The 19,014-nt window shown below is 46.6% G+C and overlaps 2 protein-coding genes across 3 annotated transcripts in view; both read right to left on the bottom strand.

The window, feature by feature from the left end:
* prmt3 (protein arginine methyltransferase 3) overlaps nt 1-13,091 on the bottom strand; it is a 28,430-nt gene extending 15,339 nt beyond the window's left edge. The window contains exons 1-10 of the mRNA XM_068311857.1: nt 13,045-13,091; nt 12,722-12,848; nt 12,399-12,481; nt 12,272-12,321; nt 12,081-12,183; nt 11,845-12,004; nt 11,408-11,546; nt 10,064-10,129; nt 9,290-9,411; nt 5,208-5,307 (exon numbers count right to left, since the gene is read on the bottom strand). Coding sequence (XP_068167958.1) covers nt 5,208-5,307; nt 9,290-9,411; nt 10,064-10,129; nt 11,408-11,546; nt 11,845-12,004; nt 12,081-12,183; nt 12,272-12,321; nt 12,399-12,481; nt 12,722-12,848; nt 13,045-13,066 — 972 coding nt within the window. The 5' untranslated portion in view covers nt 13,067-13,091. The remainder of the gene's footprint in view (nt 1-5,207; nt 5,308-9,289; nt 9,412-10,063; nt 10,130-11,407; nt 11,547-11,844; nt 12,005-12,080; nt 12,184-12,271; nt 12,322-12,398; nt 12,482-12,721; nt 12,849-13,044) is intronic.
* A 563-nt stretch (nt 13,092-13,654) lies between these two features.
* htatip2 (HIV-1 Tat interactive protein 2) lies at nt 13,655-16,610 on the bottom strand. 2 transcript variants are annotated; one of them, XM_068314076.1, is made up of 6 exons: nt 16,357-16,610; nt 15,901-16,087; nt 15,721-15,828; nt 14,700-14,837; nt 14,558-14,619; nt 13,655-14,486 (listed from the first exon to the last, which is right to left on the bottom strand). In XM_068314076.1, exons 1-6 carry the CDS (start codon nt 16,479-16,481, stop codon nt 14,267-14,269), a joined length of 840 nt encoding a protein of 279 aa, XP_068170177.1. In that variant the 5' UTR covers nt 16,482-16,610; the 3' UTR covers nt 13,655-14,266. The 2 variants fall into 2 exon arrangements, with proteins under 2 accessions (XP_068170177.1, XP_068170186.1); XM_068314085.1 differs by having other exon boundaries at nt 16,341-16,477.
* Nucleotides 16,611-19,014: the final 2,404 nt, after the last annotated feature.

A 19,014-nucleotide genomic window follows, 5' to 3' on the forward strand; every position in this document is an offset into this window, starting at 1 on the left:
CTGAGTCCAGCCAAACTGATCGTGACGCCTCATTAGCCAATCAACCGCCGGCGCCGACGACTTAGCGACGCCGTAGCGCTTCTGACTCGACATGAAGGTGTGACTTTAGCGATTGTCATCGTGTTAGCAACCCGAGACGAGGAGAAGTCCTGTTCATTCCAGCGTCCAATCAGAAACAGACATGAGAGGGACACGGTAACCCGCATGAAGGAGGATCCAGTAGTAATGAGATTACTGTAGTATTTACAGTAGTAATGACATTACTGTAGTATTTACAGTAGTAATGACATTACTTTAGTATTTACAGTAGTAATGACATTACTTTAGTATTTACAGTAGTAATGACATTACTTTAGTATTTACAGTAGTAATGACATTACTTTAGTATTTACAGTAGTAATGACATTTAAATGACCTCAGATGGACATCAGAGATTGAAATCAAATAAATAACGACTAACGACCAATTCAACTTAAGAACAAACTCTAGGAACCGGTCATGTTCATAAGTTGAGGACTTTCTATATTCAGTGAATGTTTAACTTTAATCTCTTGTAGAGAATAACCGGATTAATTCTGGACCACAGGCCGAACTGTGAACTTTGCGATTTCGCTCCTCTACCTGGCCTCCGGTCTCCGTGACGACCAGCTGAGGCGCCGGCGAGGGGGACGGTTCCATTTGGCTTCAGGACGGTTTGAGGCGTCGCTCTGCAGGACCGTCGCTACGCGTTTCCATAAAAGAGGCTAATGAAAAGCTAATGAGAACGGGCTGCAGCAGCTTATACACATTAACAGAATTAGCATATAAAACGCATTCCCCTGAGTGGGCCATCAACCCACACACACACACACACACACACACACACACACACACACACACACTCTCTCTTTTACAGCTGTGTTACTTGAAGCTGCCTTTAAGTTAAAACAAACGCTCTTTAAGGTGGACGACTCTCCGATGGGACTCTAACCCACGCGGTAAACTGCGGTAAACCGACGCCCGTTTGGTTTAAAATCTGCATCAGCAGTTTCCCCTCCTCCACTCTTCATCAGTTCCTGCTCATCTTCATCACTTCCAGGCCCCGGAGGGCCGAGGCGATGTAAAGGAGACGGCGCGGATGTAAAGTGTTCCCACGCTTCAGCGAACACTGAAGGTAACACGTCCGCGCTCATCCGCGGTCACATGACGCTGAATTAGCATAAACACGTTCCTTTTACAGCACATAATAGATCGCAGCGTGTCGGCGGCGGGCGGCGAACCCACGTCCACCTGATCTAGCGTGGAGGTGTGACGCCCGCTTAGAGTCGCGTTTCCTGTTCTGGATCTTTAATGAAACGTTTCCGTGAAGCGAGAATGTTTGATTTGTGGGCCTCCATCTGAAACGTGTTCAACAGCGTTTAGAACACGTGTGTCAAACTCAAGGCCCGGGGGCCAAATGTGGCCCTCCACATCATTTAATGTGGCCCACGAGAGAATAAAAGGTCAGTTCTAAAATTAATAGGTCAAAAGTGTGCTTTGACCAAAAACTACATTTCCCACAATGCAGTAGTTCATCCCATTCTAACTCTGACTAAACGTAGTGAACAAAGTTAATGTCCTAACTTGTGTCTGATGTTATTTTTCTTTATTGATTGATGGTTTGATCCTTGATTGATGGAGTTCTGTGGGTTTAATAACCTGACAAATGAAAAGGATTTATGTTAGAACAGAGAAACAAACAAACATGTTTTTTCTGTCTAACTGTAATGTTTGGAACTAGAATCAGTCAGAAATTCAGTTATTTAACATTAAGGAGTAGTTACATTTAGTTACATTACACTGAGTTACATTTAGTTACATTTATTAGTTACATTAAGGAGTAGTTACATTTAGTTACATTACACTGAGTTACATTTAGTTACATTTATTAGTTACATTAAGGAGTAGTTACATTTAGTTACATTACACTGAGTTACATTTAGTTACATTTATTAGTTACATTAAGGAGTTGTTACATTTAGTTACATTACACTGAGTTACATTTAGTTACATTTATTAGTTACATTAAGGAGTAGTTACATTTAGTTACATTACACTGAGTTACATTTAGTTACATTTATTAGTTACATTAAGGAGTAGTTACATTTAGTTACATTACACTGAGTTACATTTAGTTACATTTATTAGTTACATTAAGGAGTAGTTACATTTAGTTACATTACACTGAGTTACATTTAGTTACATTAATTAGTTACATCTGGCCCTTTAAGGACAGCCTTTATGCTGACGATGATGTCATTAAAACCCGGTGGACACCTCGTTGCTTCTGACCTCTGGTCCCTGAACGCGTCACCGTGCAGCTCTGATTCCTCACAAAACCACAGAAGAAGTTAAAAGTGCGATAAAACATGAAGGATGTGGAAAAACCCGACCAGGGAGGAACGTCCTGGAAGAATCCTCCAGATATCCCTCAAGAAAAGTTCTCCGACCTGGAACCAAACCAGTCACCTGAACTGTATTAAAGTCAACAGAAAGACACAACATCCTGAAAGCTTCAACAGGATTCCAGGCTGTTAGTCGTTGTCATGACGACAGAAACTCCACCGACGCCAACATCTTGTGTCCTGGACATAAGTTTGTTTACTAAACCCATCGGTTCAAAAATTCAAAATAAATCAAGTTTTTTTTTTACCTTGGACGTATTTCCAAGAAAAATAAAACAAAGATGTGGAGTAAAACTATGGACAAATTTGTTTTGTTTGAATTAACTTCAAATAATATTCAATGTATTTAATATTCAAGACATTCACAATATAATAGTAAAATATATTAATATAATATATTATAATATATAATAATAATAATCATCTAATAAATAATATATAATAATAATTAATAATTATATAATATAATCCACGACAGCAGTATGAATGAAAGAATAAAATATAATCAGGTCAGAAATGTTCTTAAACTTTTTACTTTTTTCTGAATCTACCATGAACACCAGTCATGTTTTGGAAACACTTAAGCAAACTGTGACATCACAACTGAGCTGTGATTGGCTGAGGCTGAATAGTTCAGGAAAACTGAACGGGCGATCCAGACGGACACCTTCACGTTAGAACGTCTGGTCTGAAGGAGCGAGAAGGTCTCTTATTCTGCAGAAAGGACAATGACCACCGCCCACTTCCTGTGTGCTGACCCGCCCACTTCCTGTGTGCTGACCCGCCCACTTCCTGTGTGCTGACCCGCCCACTTCCTGTGTGCTGACCCACCCACTTCCTGTGTGCTGACCCACCCACTTCCTGTGTGCTGACCCGACGCCGTTCAGAAGAGAAGCACCCAAGATTCTGAAACGTGTTCAAGATTCCGTCGACTCTTTAATGAAACAGACGCTCCGAGTTTCTAAAAAACACTTTGGAATTCTGGGAGAATTCGTGGGGAAGCTCACGTGTCTGCTGGGATCCAGAAACCCCAGTGACCCCCGGAAGATGAGGAATCGGTGCGCAAAATGAACGAAGGAACGAAAAGTTTCCTCCAATAAAAGGTGGAATAACTGAAGCAACTTTAATCATCAGGGAGGAACGTCGAACCCGCTCTGATGTCATTCCTCCGGCCGTCAGCGGGGGGCGCTATCTGGAGCCCATCTGGCGGCTCGTCATCGGACAGATCCGTCCTCGTTCCATTTACAGCCGTCGATACGTGAGAGCGATCCTCTGTCACGACGGGCGCCGCTGTCTCGTTGACGCCGGCGAGATGGATGGCGCCTGTCAGCGCTAACGCTGGTGACAAATGCATCAGACTTCCTGTCAGCGCATCGCCGCGCGAGCGGCTTTTAATATGCAAATTAGCAGCGAGATGGAAAATTAATCGCATTAGCAGGAAGTTGGGAGAAGTTCAATAATGGGAAAAACTGTTTCCTGTGAAGGTGGAATAAGTTCTGAGGGAGATATTTCAGAATAAAGAGCAGCTGATCCAGATTAAAGAGATTAGATTTAAAACAGGATTAAATTTAAAACAGGAATAGTTTTAAAACAGGATTAGATTAGATTTAAAATGGGATTAGATTAGATTTAAATCAAGATTAAATTTAAAACAGCATTAGATTTAAAATAGGATTCAATTAGATTTGAAACAGGATTAAATTAAATTAAAAACAGGATTATGTTAGATTTAAATAACGATTATTAAAAACAGGATTAAATTAGATTCAAAAGAGGATTTAATTAATTCAAAACAGGATTAAATGAGATTTAAAACAGGATTAAATGAGATTTCAAACAGGATTAAATTCAATTTCAAACAGGATTAAATTCAATTTAAAACAGGATTAAATTAGATTTAAAACAGGATTAAATTACATTTAAAACAAAATTAAATTTGATTTCAAACAGGATTACATTACATTCCAGGAGGTGGAAAATGTGACTCAAACCATCCGGGAACAAAACAAAGATTTACTCCGGTAATAAAACTCTAAACTTTGGCCCCAGAAGACGAAGCAGCTGAAGTTTAATAGAGTCTAAACCCATTTGTAGTGGCCAGAGAGCCCCCCCTCTGCTGCCCCCCATGACAAGCCTCATTTTTCCATTTTACAAAGGCAGATTGGAGGGCAGCCTCTGAAGCTCCGGCCGCGGTGAGAAACGCCGTCCGTCGCCGCGGTGATGAGGAGCGACCGGAGGATTGGTGGATTTATCGGCGCCCTCTGCGCCGGTGTCATCGCAGATTACGTCCCCTATCCTTCACCGCTCCCCCGACACGTCGGACGGCCAATTTCAATTTCCCCCTGGGGGAGGGGGGTGACCCCGGCTCGTGACCCTGGGGCGTCACGACGAGGTGGGACAGATACGGGACGCTCATGAATTAGGGATGACTTCACCGGAGCGTTCGGCGCCGGTATCGTCCCGGAGAATCTCCTGATGAATGGGCGCCGAGCAGGAAGTGGACACCCCCCCCCCGCGGGCGGGTGCCGGACGTTTCAAACATGCATCGCCTTGGAATTCTGCTCTCTGATTGGTTCAGAGGACGGCCCTGAGGTTGGGTATTTACATGCGTGTTTGACGAGTGTGACAGCGAGGAGGAGGAGCTTCTGAGGGGCGTTCAAGGCGCACAGGTAAGAACACTACTGCTGCTGCTACTGATGTGTGTTTACGTACTTATTAACAGTCCACCAATCCCGACCCAATATTAATACTAACACTAAATCTGAGCAACTCATCAGGACTGACCATCCACTCGGAGACGATGACGTCCACCTTCTCCACGGGGAGCCTGATGTCCTCGATGCGGCCCTTGATCAGCGTGATGGTGTCCTCCAGCCCGTTGGACCTGTAGGAGCAGAGGGAGACCAGAGGGTCGTCACGGTAACGCTCAAGTGATGACGTCAGGTGACGTTTCCTTGTGACATCAGGTGGCATTGAGTCGTGACACCGGGTGACATTCAGTCGTGATGTAGGGTGATGTCAGGTGACGTTCAGTCGTGTCGTCAGGTAACGTGAAGTCGTGACAGGTGATGCTAAGTCCTGACATGACATGAGGTGACGTTCAGTGACATAGGGTCACATTCAGTTACGATGTCAGGTGACGTTCAGTCTTGATGTCAGGTGACGTTCAGTCTTGATGTCAGGTGACGTTCAGTCTTGATGTCAGGTGACGTTCAGTCTTGATGTCAGGTGACATTCAGTCTTGATGTCAGGTGACGTTCAGTCTTGATGTCAGGTGACGTTCAGTCTTGATGTCAGGGGACATTCAGTTTTGATGTCAGGTGACATTCAGTCTTGATGTCAGGTGACATTCAGTCTTGACGTCAGGTGACGTTCAGTCGTGACATGAGGTGACGTTAAGTCGTGACAGGTGATGCTAAGTCGTGACATGAGGTGACGTTCAGTCATGACATAGGGTCACATTCAGTTACGATGTCAGGTGACGTTCAGTCTTGATGTCAGGTGACGTTCAGTCTTGATGTCAGGTGACGTTCAGTCGTGACATCAGGTAACGTGAAGTCGTGACAGGTGATGCTAAGTCCTGACATGAGGTGACGTTCAGTCATGACATAGGGTCACATTCAGTTACGATGTCAGGTGACGTTCAGTCTTGATGTCAGGTGACGTTCAGTCTTGATGTCAGGTGACGTTCAGTCGTGACATCAGGTAACGTGAAGTCGTGACAGGTGATGCTAAGTCCTGACATGAGGTGACGTTCAGTCATGACATAGGGTCACATTCAGTTACGATGTCAGGTGACGTTCAGTCTTGATGTCAGTTGACGTTCAGTCTTGATGTCAGGTGACGTTCAGTCTTGATGTCAGGTGACGTTCAGTCTTGATGTCAGGTGACATTCAGTCTTGATGTCAGGTGACATTCAGTCTTGACGTCAGGTGACGTTCAGTCGTGACATCAGGTAACGTGAAGTCGTGACAGGTGATGCTAAGTCCTGACATGAGGTGACGTTCAGTCATGACATAGGGTCACATTCAGTTACGATGTCAGGTGACGTTCAGTCTTGATGTCAGGTGACGTTCAGTCTTGATGTCAGGTGACATTCAGTTACGATGTCAGGTGACGTTCAGTCTTGATGTCAGGTGACGTTCAGTCTTGATGTCAGGTGACGTTCAGTCTTGACGTCAGGTGACGTTAAGTCTTGATGTCAGGTGACGTTCAGTCTTGATGTCAGGTGACGTTCAGTCTTGATGTCAGGTGACATTCAGTCTTGACGTCAGGTGACGCTCAGTCGTGACGTCAGGTGACGCTCAGTCGTGACGTCAGGTGACGTTCAATGTTGATGTCAGGTGACGTTCAGTCTTGATGTCAGGTGACGTTCAGTCTTGATGTCAGGTGACGTTCAGTCTTGATGTCAGGTGACGTTCAGTCTTGATGTCAGGTGACATTCAGTCTTGACGTCAGGTGACGCTCAGTCGTGACGTCAGGTGACGTTCAATGTTGATGTCAGGTGACGTTCAATGTTGATGTCAGGTGACGTTCAGTCTTGATGTCAGGTGACGTTCAGTCTTGATGTCAGGTGACGTTCAGTCTTGATGTCAGGTGACGTTCAGTCTTGATGTCAGGTGACGTTCAGTCTTGACGTCAGGTGACGCTCAGTCGTGACGTCAGGTGACGCTCAGTCGTGACGTCAGGTGACGCTCAGTCGTGACGTCAGGTGACGTTCAATGTTGATGTCAGGTGACGTTCAGTCTTGATGTCAGGTGACATTCAGTCTTTATGTCAGGTGACATTCAGTCTTGATGTCAGGTGACATTCAGTCTTGATGTCAGGTGACATTCAGTCGTGACATAGGGTGACATTCAGTCGTGACTGCAGGTGACGTTAGCACGTTAGCTGTTCTGTATTTCACAAACCAGCCCACTTCCTGCTGTAGACTGGCTCATTAGCGTTAGCATGACGCATTAGCATGGTGACAGAAGTAGATATGAAATAACCAGGAAAAGAAGTTTTCTGGTGAAGCTAATCTGCAGCTAACTCTTGTGGAAACACGTCATCATTTCTATTGATCAGTTTATTAGTATTTGTTTCCTATTGATCGATGACAGCGACTTGATTAGCGCTGTCGCTAGCAGGTTGTTAGCTTTGGGAGAGTCTCAGAAAACCCTCCTGATCCCAAATGGAATGCGGCGCCGGCGGGACGTCCTGCCTGTGCGCTGGACGCCGTGGGGGCGTGTCCAGGGGGCGGAGCCTCTGTTCAAACGATCGGGGTCGGGGATCAATCCGGGTGAATATTCCATTATCATGACAGCTAATGTTAGCGAGGACAGAACCATTACTCACCGGCCCGGAGCGCCGTTCTGCTGCAGCGATCCTTATCTCTGACGGCCCCCCCCTCTGCTGCGCCGCTATCACCTCCTCCCAGAGTCCAACCCCCCCACCTCACACCCTCAACCCCCCCATCCCCCACCTCTCACAAGAGGGAAACACTGTAATCTCATTATTGGGGTAATTTAGAGGACAATGTCAGGACTCTAGGGAGTGTGTGTGTGTGTGTGTGTGTGTGTGTGTGTGTGTGTGTGTGTGTGTGTGTGTGTGTGTGTGTGTGTGTGTGTGTGGAAGAGCTTGTCTCGTGTGATGAAACACCGGTGTTTGTCGTCTGTCGGTGAATCGAGGCCTTGGTTTGTTTTTCTTCCGATGTTTTTCTTTTATTCTTACTTTCCCTTCGGGGATTACTGAAGTCTGTTACATTAACACAAAAACTGAATAAAAACTAAATTGAAATAAAAAATTAAATAATTTTTTTCTTTAAATTCTTAATTTTAATTCATTTTTCAGGATTTTTCTCCACAGATCAGAAGAAACATAAATTTAAAAATCATCATCATCCTGAACTACTCCACTTTTCCTTCGACGTGACGTTCCGCTGCTTCCTGTCACACCACCTGATCGATCAGTCCGTCACTGATCAATCAGGCTATAAACTATATTTAAATGTTTGATCTGATCGGATGGAGAAACGCTGTGTCGGCGCTTTCATCCGACTTCAGCGACGGAGGAGACAGGAGAAGCTCCGCCCAACGGAGAGGAGCGCTTTAATTACACTCCTGTATGAACATCAGGAGGAGGTGACACACACACACACACACACACACACACACACACACACACACACACACACACTCCAAAAAGAGTTTTAAAACCACCACCCAAGCAAAACAGGAGATTTAAAGGGACCTGAGGGGTGTGTGTGTGTGTGTGTGTGTGTGTGTGTGTGTGTGTGTGTGTGTGTGTGTGTGTGTGCGCTTTCACATGTCGAGTCTTTACCGCTGGCAAACCCACGCACCGACACACACACACACACACACACACACACACTCCGACAGCGAATCAGTGGGCTGTAAAATTAAAACACGGCGTTCCTTCGGTAAACCCCGTTGTGTTCTCCTGCGACGCCGCCTAACGTAACGGTAATAATGGCGGTCACACACACACACAGACAGACACACACAGACACACACACACACTTGAAAACACACTTGGGGCGTGATGGGGGGACGGATGCTGGAGGTAAACGAGTCCTCGTCGGATGGACTGAAGGGTGAAGTAAAAGGTACCTACAGGAGGTGTGTGTGTGTGTGTGTGTGTGTGTGTGTGTGTGTGTGTGTGTGTGTGTGTGTGTGTGTGTGTGAGTTACAGCCACCAGCTGACAGCAGCTCTATTGGACTCAACCAGCTGAAACAAATAAACGCTCGCTGGAGGTCACAGAAAACTCCACTCCCACAATCCCCTGCTGCAGTGGGGAGTGGGCGGAGCCACGCCCACTCCCGAGGCGAGGGTCACATGACCGGCCCGTGTTAGCATTGGCTCACCTGACGATGTCCATGGCCTGGTAGATGATCTCTGATTGGTCGACGGCCAGGACCTTCCTGGCTCCGGATCGGGCGGCGAACATGGAGAGGATTCCGGTCCCGCATCCGACGTCCAGCACCACCTGGGGGGGCGGGGGGTGTGGTTAGGGTTGGTGGGGGTGGGACAGAGGCGTAGACAAACATAAGGGTCCAGCGTTGCCTTCAGGCGTCACAAACTTCATGTAAACGCCAGTTTTCTGTCCTTTCCTGATTGGTTCTACAGCTTTAGCGTCGTGATGCGTTCAGGTGTCGCTCGGAAAAAAGAGTTCTCCTGCGGAACTCTTAAAACTTCTGGAACCAAACAAACTTTTGAGGACGTCTCCCTCGCCGCTCTTCACCATCTCGTCTCCGGGTCACCAGAGGTCACCCCTGATTGGTTTATCTCATCCTGACTCGTTCTGAGGCCCCTCCCCCCCTATCTGCTGCTTCCCGCTGAAGACGAGGCGTCGCTCTTCATCCCAGATAATGTTCGCCCTCATCATCGTCCCACGCCAGCCTCCACATAACGGATTGGCCGCCGCTTCCTACAGCGGGGGTGGGGTGGGGGAGCGGCGGTGGCGAGGGGGGCTTATGAGTTTGTTATCGCAGCGCTGCAGTCGTCGTTCAGACGCTAATAAAATCACGCCGTGTTCTCAATCGGACGCCATCGCCGTGTTAACGCCCTGCCCCGCCCGCCACTTCCTGTTGTTAGCCGCCATCGCTGCGCCGCACGCGCGTCGGTTTCACCGCCCTCACCTTGTCCCTGAACACATCGGGGTTTCCGTACATGAAGTCACGGTAGCTCCGGGTACGGACGTCATCCTGGAGGGGAAAGATAAACAACAACAGGGTAAACAAACAAATAAACAACGAGAGACAGAAATAAAAAACAATAACAGGTAAAATACACAAATAAACAACAACAGGGTAAACAAACAAATAAACAACGAGAGACAGAAATAAAAAACAATAACAGGTAAAATACACAAATAAACAACAACAGGGTAAACAAACAAATAAACAACGAGACAGAAATAAAAAACAATAACAGGTTAAATACACAAACAAACAACAACAACAGGGTAAACACAAATAAACAACGCAATGTTTTCATGTGGGGAGGAAAGGGTTAATTGAGGCCCAGGGGTCACAGTAAAGGTCGCCACATCGGTGGCTTCTACTTCCTGTATGGCGTGAGGGTCACGCCGTTCTAAAAATGCTTGAAACCGTGTTTATGTTTAAAATGCGGCTGCAGGTGGAGAGCAGATAACCTTTGACCCCTGGCTTCAGATCTGACCCCGCCCATCAGTTCTGACCCCCGCCCTCTTGTATTTATGTTCTCTTATCGCCGCAGCGATCTGGTGATGGCGGCCTATGAAGCTATTTCCACCTGGCTGCAGATAACAGCTGATCAAAGCAAACTGTGGGGGATTGTGGGTAAATCGGCGGGACGGCGAATGCAACCGGGACGGTTCTGATATTCTTCCGGCGCCGTTTGGGTCGCGACTCAGTAATTAACCTGCCAATCACGCGCCGCCTCTCCGGAGGAGCCGAGGATGTTCTGACAGGACGCCACCAATCAAACGCCGCAAGCCCCGCCCACCGCACGCCCCTGACCCCGCCCCCACGGGTTAGAATCCTGACGCACGAAAAACTTCACGGCGCTCTGAACCAATCAGGACGCCCGACGGGAACGTGTGTGAGCACTGCGGTAAGTAGGAGAGACACACACACACACACACACACACACACACACACACACACACACACACACACACACACACCTAAACTTCCAGCTCTAGGCGTTTGAAATTAATTCCCATGTTTCCGGCGTCTCGCATGACGACTCAGCGCTTATTGCTGATTTGTCACTTTTGAGGAAGCGTCTCATCTTCATCATCGTCATCATTGGCGTGAAGATGATTTTCATTTCGGCGCCACACACACACACACACACACACACACACACACACACACACACACCCTTCATCAAAGACGTGCACTGATGAACCCACATCTGCAGAGTCTGCAGTGTGTGTGTGTGTGTGTGTGTGTGTGTGTGTGTGTGTGTTTGTGAGTGTGTGTGTGCACCACACACACCTTCAGCATCTCCTCGTGGATGCTGTAGTGGCCGTAGGAGCTGAAGTACGCCTCGTCCTCGTCGTCCCGCAGCGCGGCCACACACCCCCGGGGGGCGGGGCCCGGGGACGCGTTCAGGACCAGGTCCTGGACCAGAACCCTGAAAGAAACCGCACACACTCCGGATCAGCTTCCAGGAAGCTGCAGAGGCTCAACCTTCATGCAGGAGGGGGGGGGGCAGCGGATGGAGGAGACGGGAGACATTCGTCTTCCTGGCCCCGCCCCCTCCCCCCCTTCTTCTTCTCTGGTAATTTTCCCTTACTGTCCACCTTCCCACCTCCTGCTGCAGTGGAATTTTCCCTTCCCTTCTGTCTTTCCCTTTCCCTCTAACTTCCTCTGGGCGCTGGGGGCCGTGTGGCCCCCCGGTGGTGGTGGTGGGGAACTGCAGGCGGACTGACTTCAGTTTGCTCAGGTCCTCCAGCGCTCTGGCCAACGCCTCCTCGGCCCGCCGGGCTCTCTCCTCCGCCGCTTCGGCCCTCTGCAGCAATGCATCATTGGAACCGGACACCTGGCGTGCTGATGGGGGTGACCCCTCGCCGCCGCAGATCTCCTCGGGGTCTGTGAGGAGCAGAGACGAACAGATGTGAGTCTACCGTAGGATTACGTCGGTTGAAGCATCCGACGGTGGTCGTACCGGTCTGCAGCAGCGGGTCGTCGGGCAGCACCGGGCGCAGGAAGTCGTCGCCCCCCCAGGGTAACGGGGCGCCGGGCGCCATCAGGAGGGACGGGTCGCATCTCTACAAACAGACGGGTTCAGAACCCAAATTTTACACGATCAATATTACAAACCGATAAATATCCGATCAGGAATCGATGTCGCCTCACCGTCGATCGGATGAAGTTGATCATCTTTATGTAGCCGTAGTCGTCTAGATCTGAAAGGAGAAAGGCATGAAGACAGCTGATACTGATCAATACTGATCAATACAGATCAATGCGGATCAATAGTTACTGTGTGTCCTGATCACGTCTGCCAGGTCCAGGTGGTGCTCAGAGCTGCAGTGTTGGATGGTGGCGGGAACTGAACTCAACCACCTTCAACAAAATAATGATTTTTAAAAAAAATTTAATTAAATGATTTATTATTTAATTTTTTTTAAAAAATGACTTGAAATTTAATGTAAAAAAAATTAAAACGTCATTATTCATAAAAAATAAATGATTTAGAAACAAGCTCACGTTTTCAGCTACTTCCGGTCAGGACCGGAAGTGAGCCTGAATTTAAAGCGGGACTCAGGACGTGTTTATCTCTACTGATAGCCAATCGAATCCCACCTGTGGCAGAACAGACAGCTGACCGGAAGCTGCTGTCCGTCCTCCTCCATCCACTGCTCTTCATCGTCATCGTCGTCTTCATCACCGTCGGTTAGCGCGGGCCGGTCATCGGTCGTTTCGTCTCCGCCTACCGGGAGTGAAGCTCGTTACAGCCGCGTGAAGCCGTCGCTCCGGTAACCTGGAGCTAATCACGTTAGCTCACAGGAAACGGAAGCTAACGGCTGTTTACCAGTTAAACAAGAACAACACGCGAGAAGCTAGCAGCCTGTTAGCATCACCGCTACGTCTTATTGGCTCTCGGAACAGCTATTTACTGCACTCACGTGCGTCTGTGTGCTCCGCCATGGTGCCGCCGTGGTTTCCAGCAGACTTCCGGGTGACGTTCTGTGACGTCATGACGCACTAGATGTACGTTCAGATGACAGCCACTAGGTGTCGCCACAGGAACGCAGAAACTCGCCTCGAAAAACACTTTAGGATTGAGTTCTAATGGAGGCGTTTGAGAATATTTCTGAGCAAATTCAGAAAAAATAAGTGTGAACATTACAGGTATAATTTATGAATTAAATAGGTTATAAATAGAAAAGAAAGATGAAATAAACTATAAATAATTTTGTTCTATTATATATCTTATAAATAAAATAGAAATAAATAAAAATTATATTCTATTTTGTTTTATAACTGGATTACAAACATTTATCGGATAAACCGATATAGATTATTGTATTTTCATGCTCGGATGTAAATTTTATGTCTGTTTAGTTTTGTCTGTAAAGTGTTTTTGTCTTTATTTGGTTTGTTATTATTGTGGAACTGTTGTATTTATGTATCTATTGTGAGCAGATAATACACAGAATTTCCCTTAGGATTAATAAAGTGTGTCTATTTCAGTTGAGTGTACTGGGTTTACTCAGTCACCAGGGGGCGCCACAAGACCGGGGAGAGAAAATTCACTTTATTTGAAGTTTGTCTTAAAAAATGACAGTAAAGAGAATGAAAGTAGACGTTAACAGAGCTTCAGCCGACATGCGGGGTTGAGAAAAATCCACATTTAACAAATATCCCAAAAAAAGTCAGAAAGTATGTGAGAAAAATATAAAAGCAAATGAAACGATAGACAAAAAGTAATCAAACAATTTAGCACCGAAGCAGTTCAGAGCCGACAGGCGGTCGACACACGGATGAAGGCACCAGATGGTCGTCATGGAAACGTTTCCCTCAAATATTCAGAATAATGCATGAACAGAAATGTAAAAAACAAATGAAATAGAGCAAAGAAAAAAACCCACAAGGCCTTTCAGATGGTGAATGTCTGTCGTCATGGCGACAGTTCCCTGACTTAAAAACATTCCTGATGCGTTTAAATTTCAAGACCCACAAAAACTGATTTAATATTTACGATATAAATGAGCGTTGCCATGGAAACCATTTGCTGACAGCTGGAAACGTGAATAAATTCCTGTGAGCCTCAGCTGATGAGTGTTTTCTGTTCTGTGAAACTTTCTCTTTGTGTTCTGAAGCCCCGCCCCTCTGAGCCCCGCCCCTCTAAGGACCGCCCCCCTCCGCCCCCAGGCGGCTGATGTCGTTGTTCTCCAGGATCTCCGTCTTGGCCCCCGGCTGGAGCAGAGTGTTGGTCACCATCGCCCGCCCCACCGTCTGGATGGGGATGGCCATGGAGGTGGGGGCCATGGCTCGCAGCGCCCCCAGGACCTTCCTGGACAGCCACTCCCCAGGACGGCTCTCCGCCCGGTCCACCAGCAGCACCCTGCAGGAGAACCGGTTCCGTTAGAACCCCCCCACGATGGCTCCGCCCCCGCCCTCCCCATCCTCACTCACCCCGGCCGGTAGACGGAGAACCTGTCGAACCCCAGCGCCCCCACGTCCGCCTCCACCTGCCCCTGGGGGAGGAAGACGGCGTCGGTCAGTGATGACATCACCGAGCTAAGCTAGCATTAGCATCTGGTTAGCACTAGCGCACCTTGACTCTCAGGTACAGGAAGCTGCTGTCCTTGTTGGCGCCCCTAGAGGACTCCAGGTGGAACTGCTGGCAGCCCCCCGCCTTGGCCAGCTCCGCCGCCTTCAGGACGTAGTCGTGGTCGACCCGGACGAACCCGTCCTGGAACAAGACAGGTAAACAACACAGGTAAACAACACAGGTAAACAACACAGGTAAACAACACAGGTCAACAACACAGGTCAACAACACAGGTCAACAACACAGGTCAACAACACAGGTCAACAACACAGGTCAACAACACAGGTAAACAACACAGGTCAACAACACAGGTCAACAACACAGGTAAACAACACAGGTAAACAACACAGGTCAACAACACAGGTAAACAACACAGGTAAACAACACAGGTCAACAACACAGGTAAACAACACAGGTAAACAACACAGGTCAACAACACAGGTAAACAACACAGGTAAACAACACAGGTCAACAACACAGGTAAACAACACAGGTAAACAACACAGGTCAACAACACAGGTAAACAACACAGGTAAACAACACAGGTCAACAACACAGGTAAACAACACAGGTAAACAACAAAGGTCAACAACACAGGTCAACAACACAGGTAAACAACACAAGTAAACAACACTGGTCAACAACACAGGTCAACAACACAGGTCAACAACACAGGTAAACAACACAGGTAAACAACACAGGTCAACAACCAGATCCAGCTTCTGGTTCCTCAGGAATCTGGATCAGGTGAAAGTGTCTCCAGAAGAACTGAATCTGAATCTGGATTGGGTCCAGATCAATATTCAGTCTCCAGATTCTGGTTCCAGAAGACCTGGGATCCTTGAATCTGATCCATACCCATTAACTGGGTCCAGATCCAGATTCCAGCTTCTGGCTCCTCAGGAGTCTGGATCTGGAGAACAGCGTCTCAAACCTCCTGGTTCTGGTGGGTCAGAACCAGGAGGTCTAGAGGCCCTGCTGACTCGTGAACACAGAACCGGGCTGGGGGGGGGGGTGGACCTACGGCTCCAGCTTTGGCCTTGGTGGTCCCCAGACAGCAGTAGCCCACATCGTGACCCTGGAAGGCGGCAGCGAACTCCTCCAGCTTCTCAAAGTCCACGACCTCCTGGACCTGGGGGAGCAGAGACCGGGTCAACCCCCCCATCCTGGTCCTGGTCCCGCCCCGCCCCACAGACCCACTCACCAGCTCCCCAGACTCGGGCTCCTGGAGGCTGAGGGGCCTCCTGCCGATCAGGGTGACCCTGGAGAACAGCCTCCTCCCCAGGACCTCCTGCAGCAGCAGCTGCCCCGTCTCCCCCGACCCCCCCAGGATGAAGCAGCTCTTATTCTGCAGCCGGAAGTTCTCCTCCAGGGCCTTCACGTCCCCCATGCTGCTTAGCATACAGGCTAGTTAGCAGGCTAGCGCAGTTAGCACGAATTAGTTTAACAAAGAACATTTAAAGTGTTTCATGTTTATATTCATGCTTTTATTGTTGATAAAATATCAAAATAAAACCAACAGAACTCCTACTTCCGGTGTGACGTCACCTGCTCTTCTCGCTTCACGCTAACGTCTAAACTAGCGCGTTTTAGCACACATGCTAACGCTAACGGGACGTGCTAACGCTAATGCGACGTGCTTACGCTCGCGGGCGTTCACCTGGCGGGTGTAGCCGGATCCGGGTCCTCCAGGTAAACCAGAACCGCCGCGGTGACGACAACCAGGACCGCTACCAGCCCCGCTGCTGCTCCCAGGGCGGAACCGGGCCGCTCGGGCGGGGCCATCACATAGCAGCGGAGGGAGGGGCACAGCGACGCTTCCTGGTGACGTCACGTGCCCCCGCGCTGAGGTGTGGCTTCACAAAGGGAGCGCCCGACTGACGACACGGATGTTTGTTGGTGGTTTACTTATTTACTATAAGGCCTGAACGCAACACTGACGTCACGTCCTGGAGACAGCGGCACTGAGTGCGCATGCGCAGTCCAGTTCTAGGAAGAGAAATTTTTAAGAAAAATTAATTTATTTAATTTATTTATATAGTCTATTAAATTTAGTGCTTGTTTGGTTTTAATGTACTTCAGTGATTTTTTGAAGTTTTTTAATTCATTTATGTAAACACAAAATAATTGTCTCATTTTCATAAAACGACACTTGTGTATATGTTGTTTGGCCAGAATAATTATGGTATTATATACATTTTCCCTTTTTCTATCCTCCAGTAAAACACCAAATTTAATAACATCGTAACTTAAATTAGGTGAATTTGAATCATTTTCAGATATCCAGTTTTGGAAAGATCTCCAAAATGTTTTCACATATTCACACTCAAAAAAAGATTCAGTTTGAGATTCACAAAATGTACAGTCGGTTTTCTCAAACTTAAATCTCTGTCTAATAAATTCATTACGTGGGTAAATATCATTTATTATCTTCAGATGAGTTTCTTTAGTTTTGGGCAAAACTGGAAGGGAAAGGTATCTAGTTCTGATTTTTGTAATCTGATCTTCTGAAAACTGTTGCAAAATATTTCTCCTTTTCAGTAGGAGGGGAAAAAGTTTGTTTGTGACAGCACCTCTTATAATTTAGTTTGTACAATTCTTTTCTGTGAAGTTTAGATCATTAATAAGAGGTAAGGGCAAAGACAGAATTACTTTATCATATTATAGCATACCTTTTATTGTATTCAACATTGCATCAGGGATTGCTCTTGTAATTTCCAAGTATTGTTGTCTGGTGCAATTAATGTTATATTTGTTAATAAAATCAGTGTAATTCAGAAGATTTCCTTCTGAGTCCATTAAACGTACAACAGACCAGATATCTTTTTCCAACCAGTCGCCAAAACACAAAGATTTTCTCTTTAACAAAATCTACCTGTTATTCCAAATTGAAGAATTATGAGGGTAAAGTTATGTTTGAAGGCCAGTTTCCAGCAAAGGAGGACTTGTTGATGTTGATGTTGATTCTAGGAAGAGAATCTTGGACCAGTTTGTACTGGTTCTTCATTATGACATAAAACATTTTTAAGTTTCACAGCATCACAAAAAATAAGTGTCAAATTAAACAAAAATTAAAAATAGGATATTTATATTTTATTTTATAGATATTATGTTATATATTATATTTTATATGTGTGTATGTCTATATTTTACATATTTTATTAATTTAATATTCATATACAAGAATATATACTAGATAGACAGATATATAGATAGATAGAATTTATTTATCCGAAATTACTATTTTACTACATTTACTATTATGACTACAGATTATTACTGTATTATTGCTAATTACTATATTAACTATTATGCTCTAGATTATTACTAAAGTAATCCCTCGTTACTCGCTGTTAATGCGTTCCTAGACCACCCATGAAAAACAAAATTCCGCGATATAATTACAAACTATCTGTCTTATTATTTACAGTAGTTTAAACATTTATGAACCCTCCCCACACTGATATGAAAACACCTTCTATGTGTATTACCTTTTCCAATGCTTTAAAACACTTTTCTATTAAAGAAAAGTGTTAATACATGGATGCTGTCAGCCAATAGGATGCTCGTATGGTATCACGTGACTACCTACTAAAAATCCACGACGTAGTGAAGCCTGCATCCTGAAACGTGAATAAACGAGGGATTACTGTATATTATTACTATGACTACAGGTTATTAATGTATTACTACTATAACTATAGATTATTACTATATTATTACTATGACTCTAGATTATTATTGCATCTGGAGCTGCAAAAAAACTATGGACTAAAGAGTGTTGGAGGTCTGTATCTATAGCAACAGAACAGGAACGTGAAGTTCCCGCACCTCAGAACCGATAATCCCTGGGTGTGTCTTAATCCAGGTGAACTCTAGGGACACCTGAGGCATAACAGTCATAAACGTGTTAAACTTCCACCAGGAAGCAGCTAATATTTAACGTGTGAACGGGTTGACAGCTTTCTGGATGGCAGCTCTCGTCTGATTGGCTGAGGAGACGGGGCCAACGCTGAAAGACGTCTGGCTTTAGTCGGCGCGTCGGGGGGTTTCATTAGCACAAACCCCCACACAAAGACAGCCATTCCAGTCACATGCAATGAATTCATCAACGCCCCATGTTCGGACCCCCCCACCGCCACGGCGAGCACACGGCATCGACCCGCGTTGGCGGAACACGATGGCGCCGGGACGCTCCTCCAGGCCGTCAGCCGACAGAGACAGGAGGAAGACGCCTTCAAATGTCGCTCCTTTGTCCGCTAGCCGTGGGCGCTAATTGGGGCTAGCCGCAGGGAGGAGGGCCGCCGCTGCGCTCCTG

Source organism: Antennarius striatus, chromosome 1, assembly GCF_040054535.1.
Source record: "Antennarius striatus isolate MH-2024 chromosome 1, ASM4005453v1, whole genome shotgun sequence".
Classification (NCBI taxonomy): Eukaryota; Metazoa; Chordata; class Actinopteri; order Lophiiformes; family Antennariidae; genus Antennarius; species Antennarius striatus.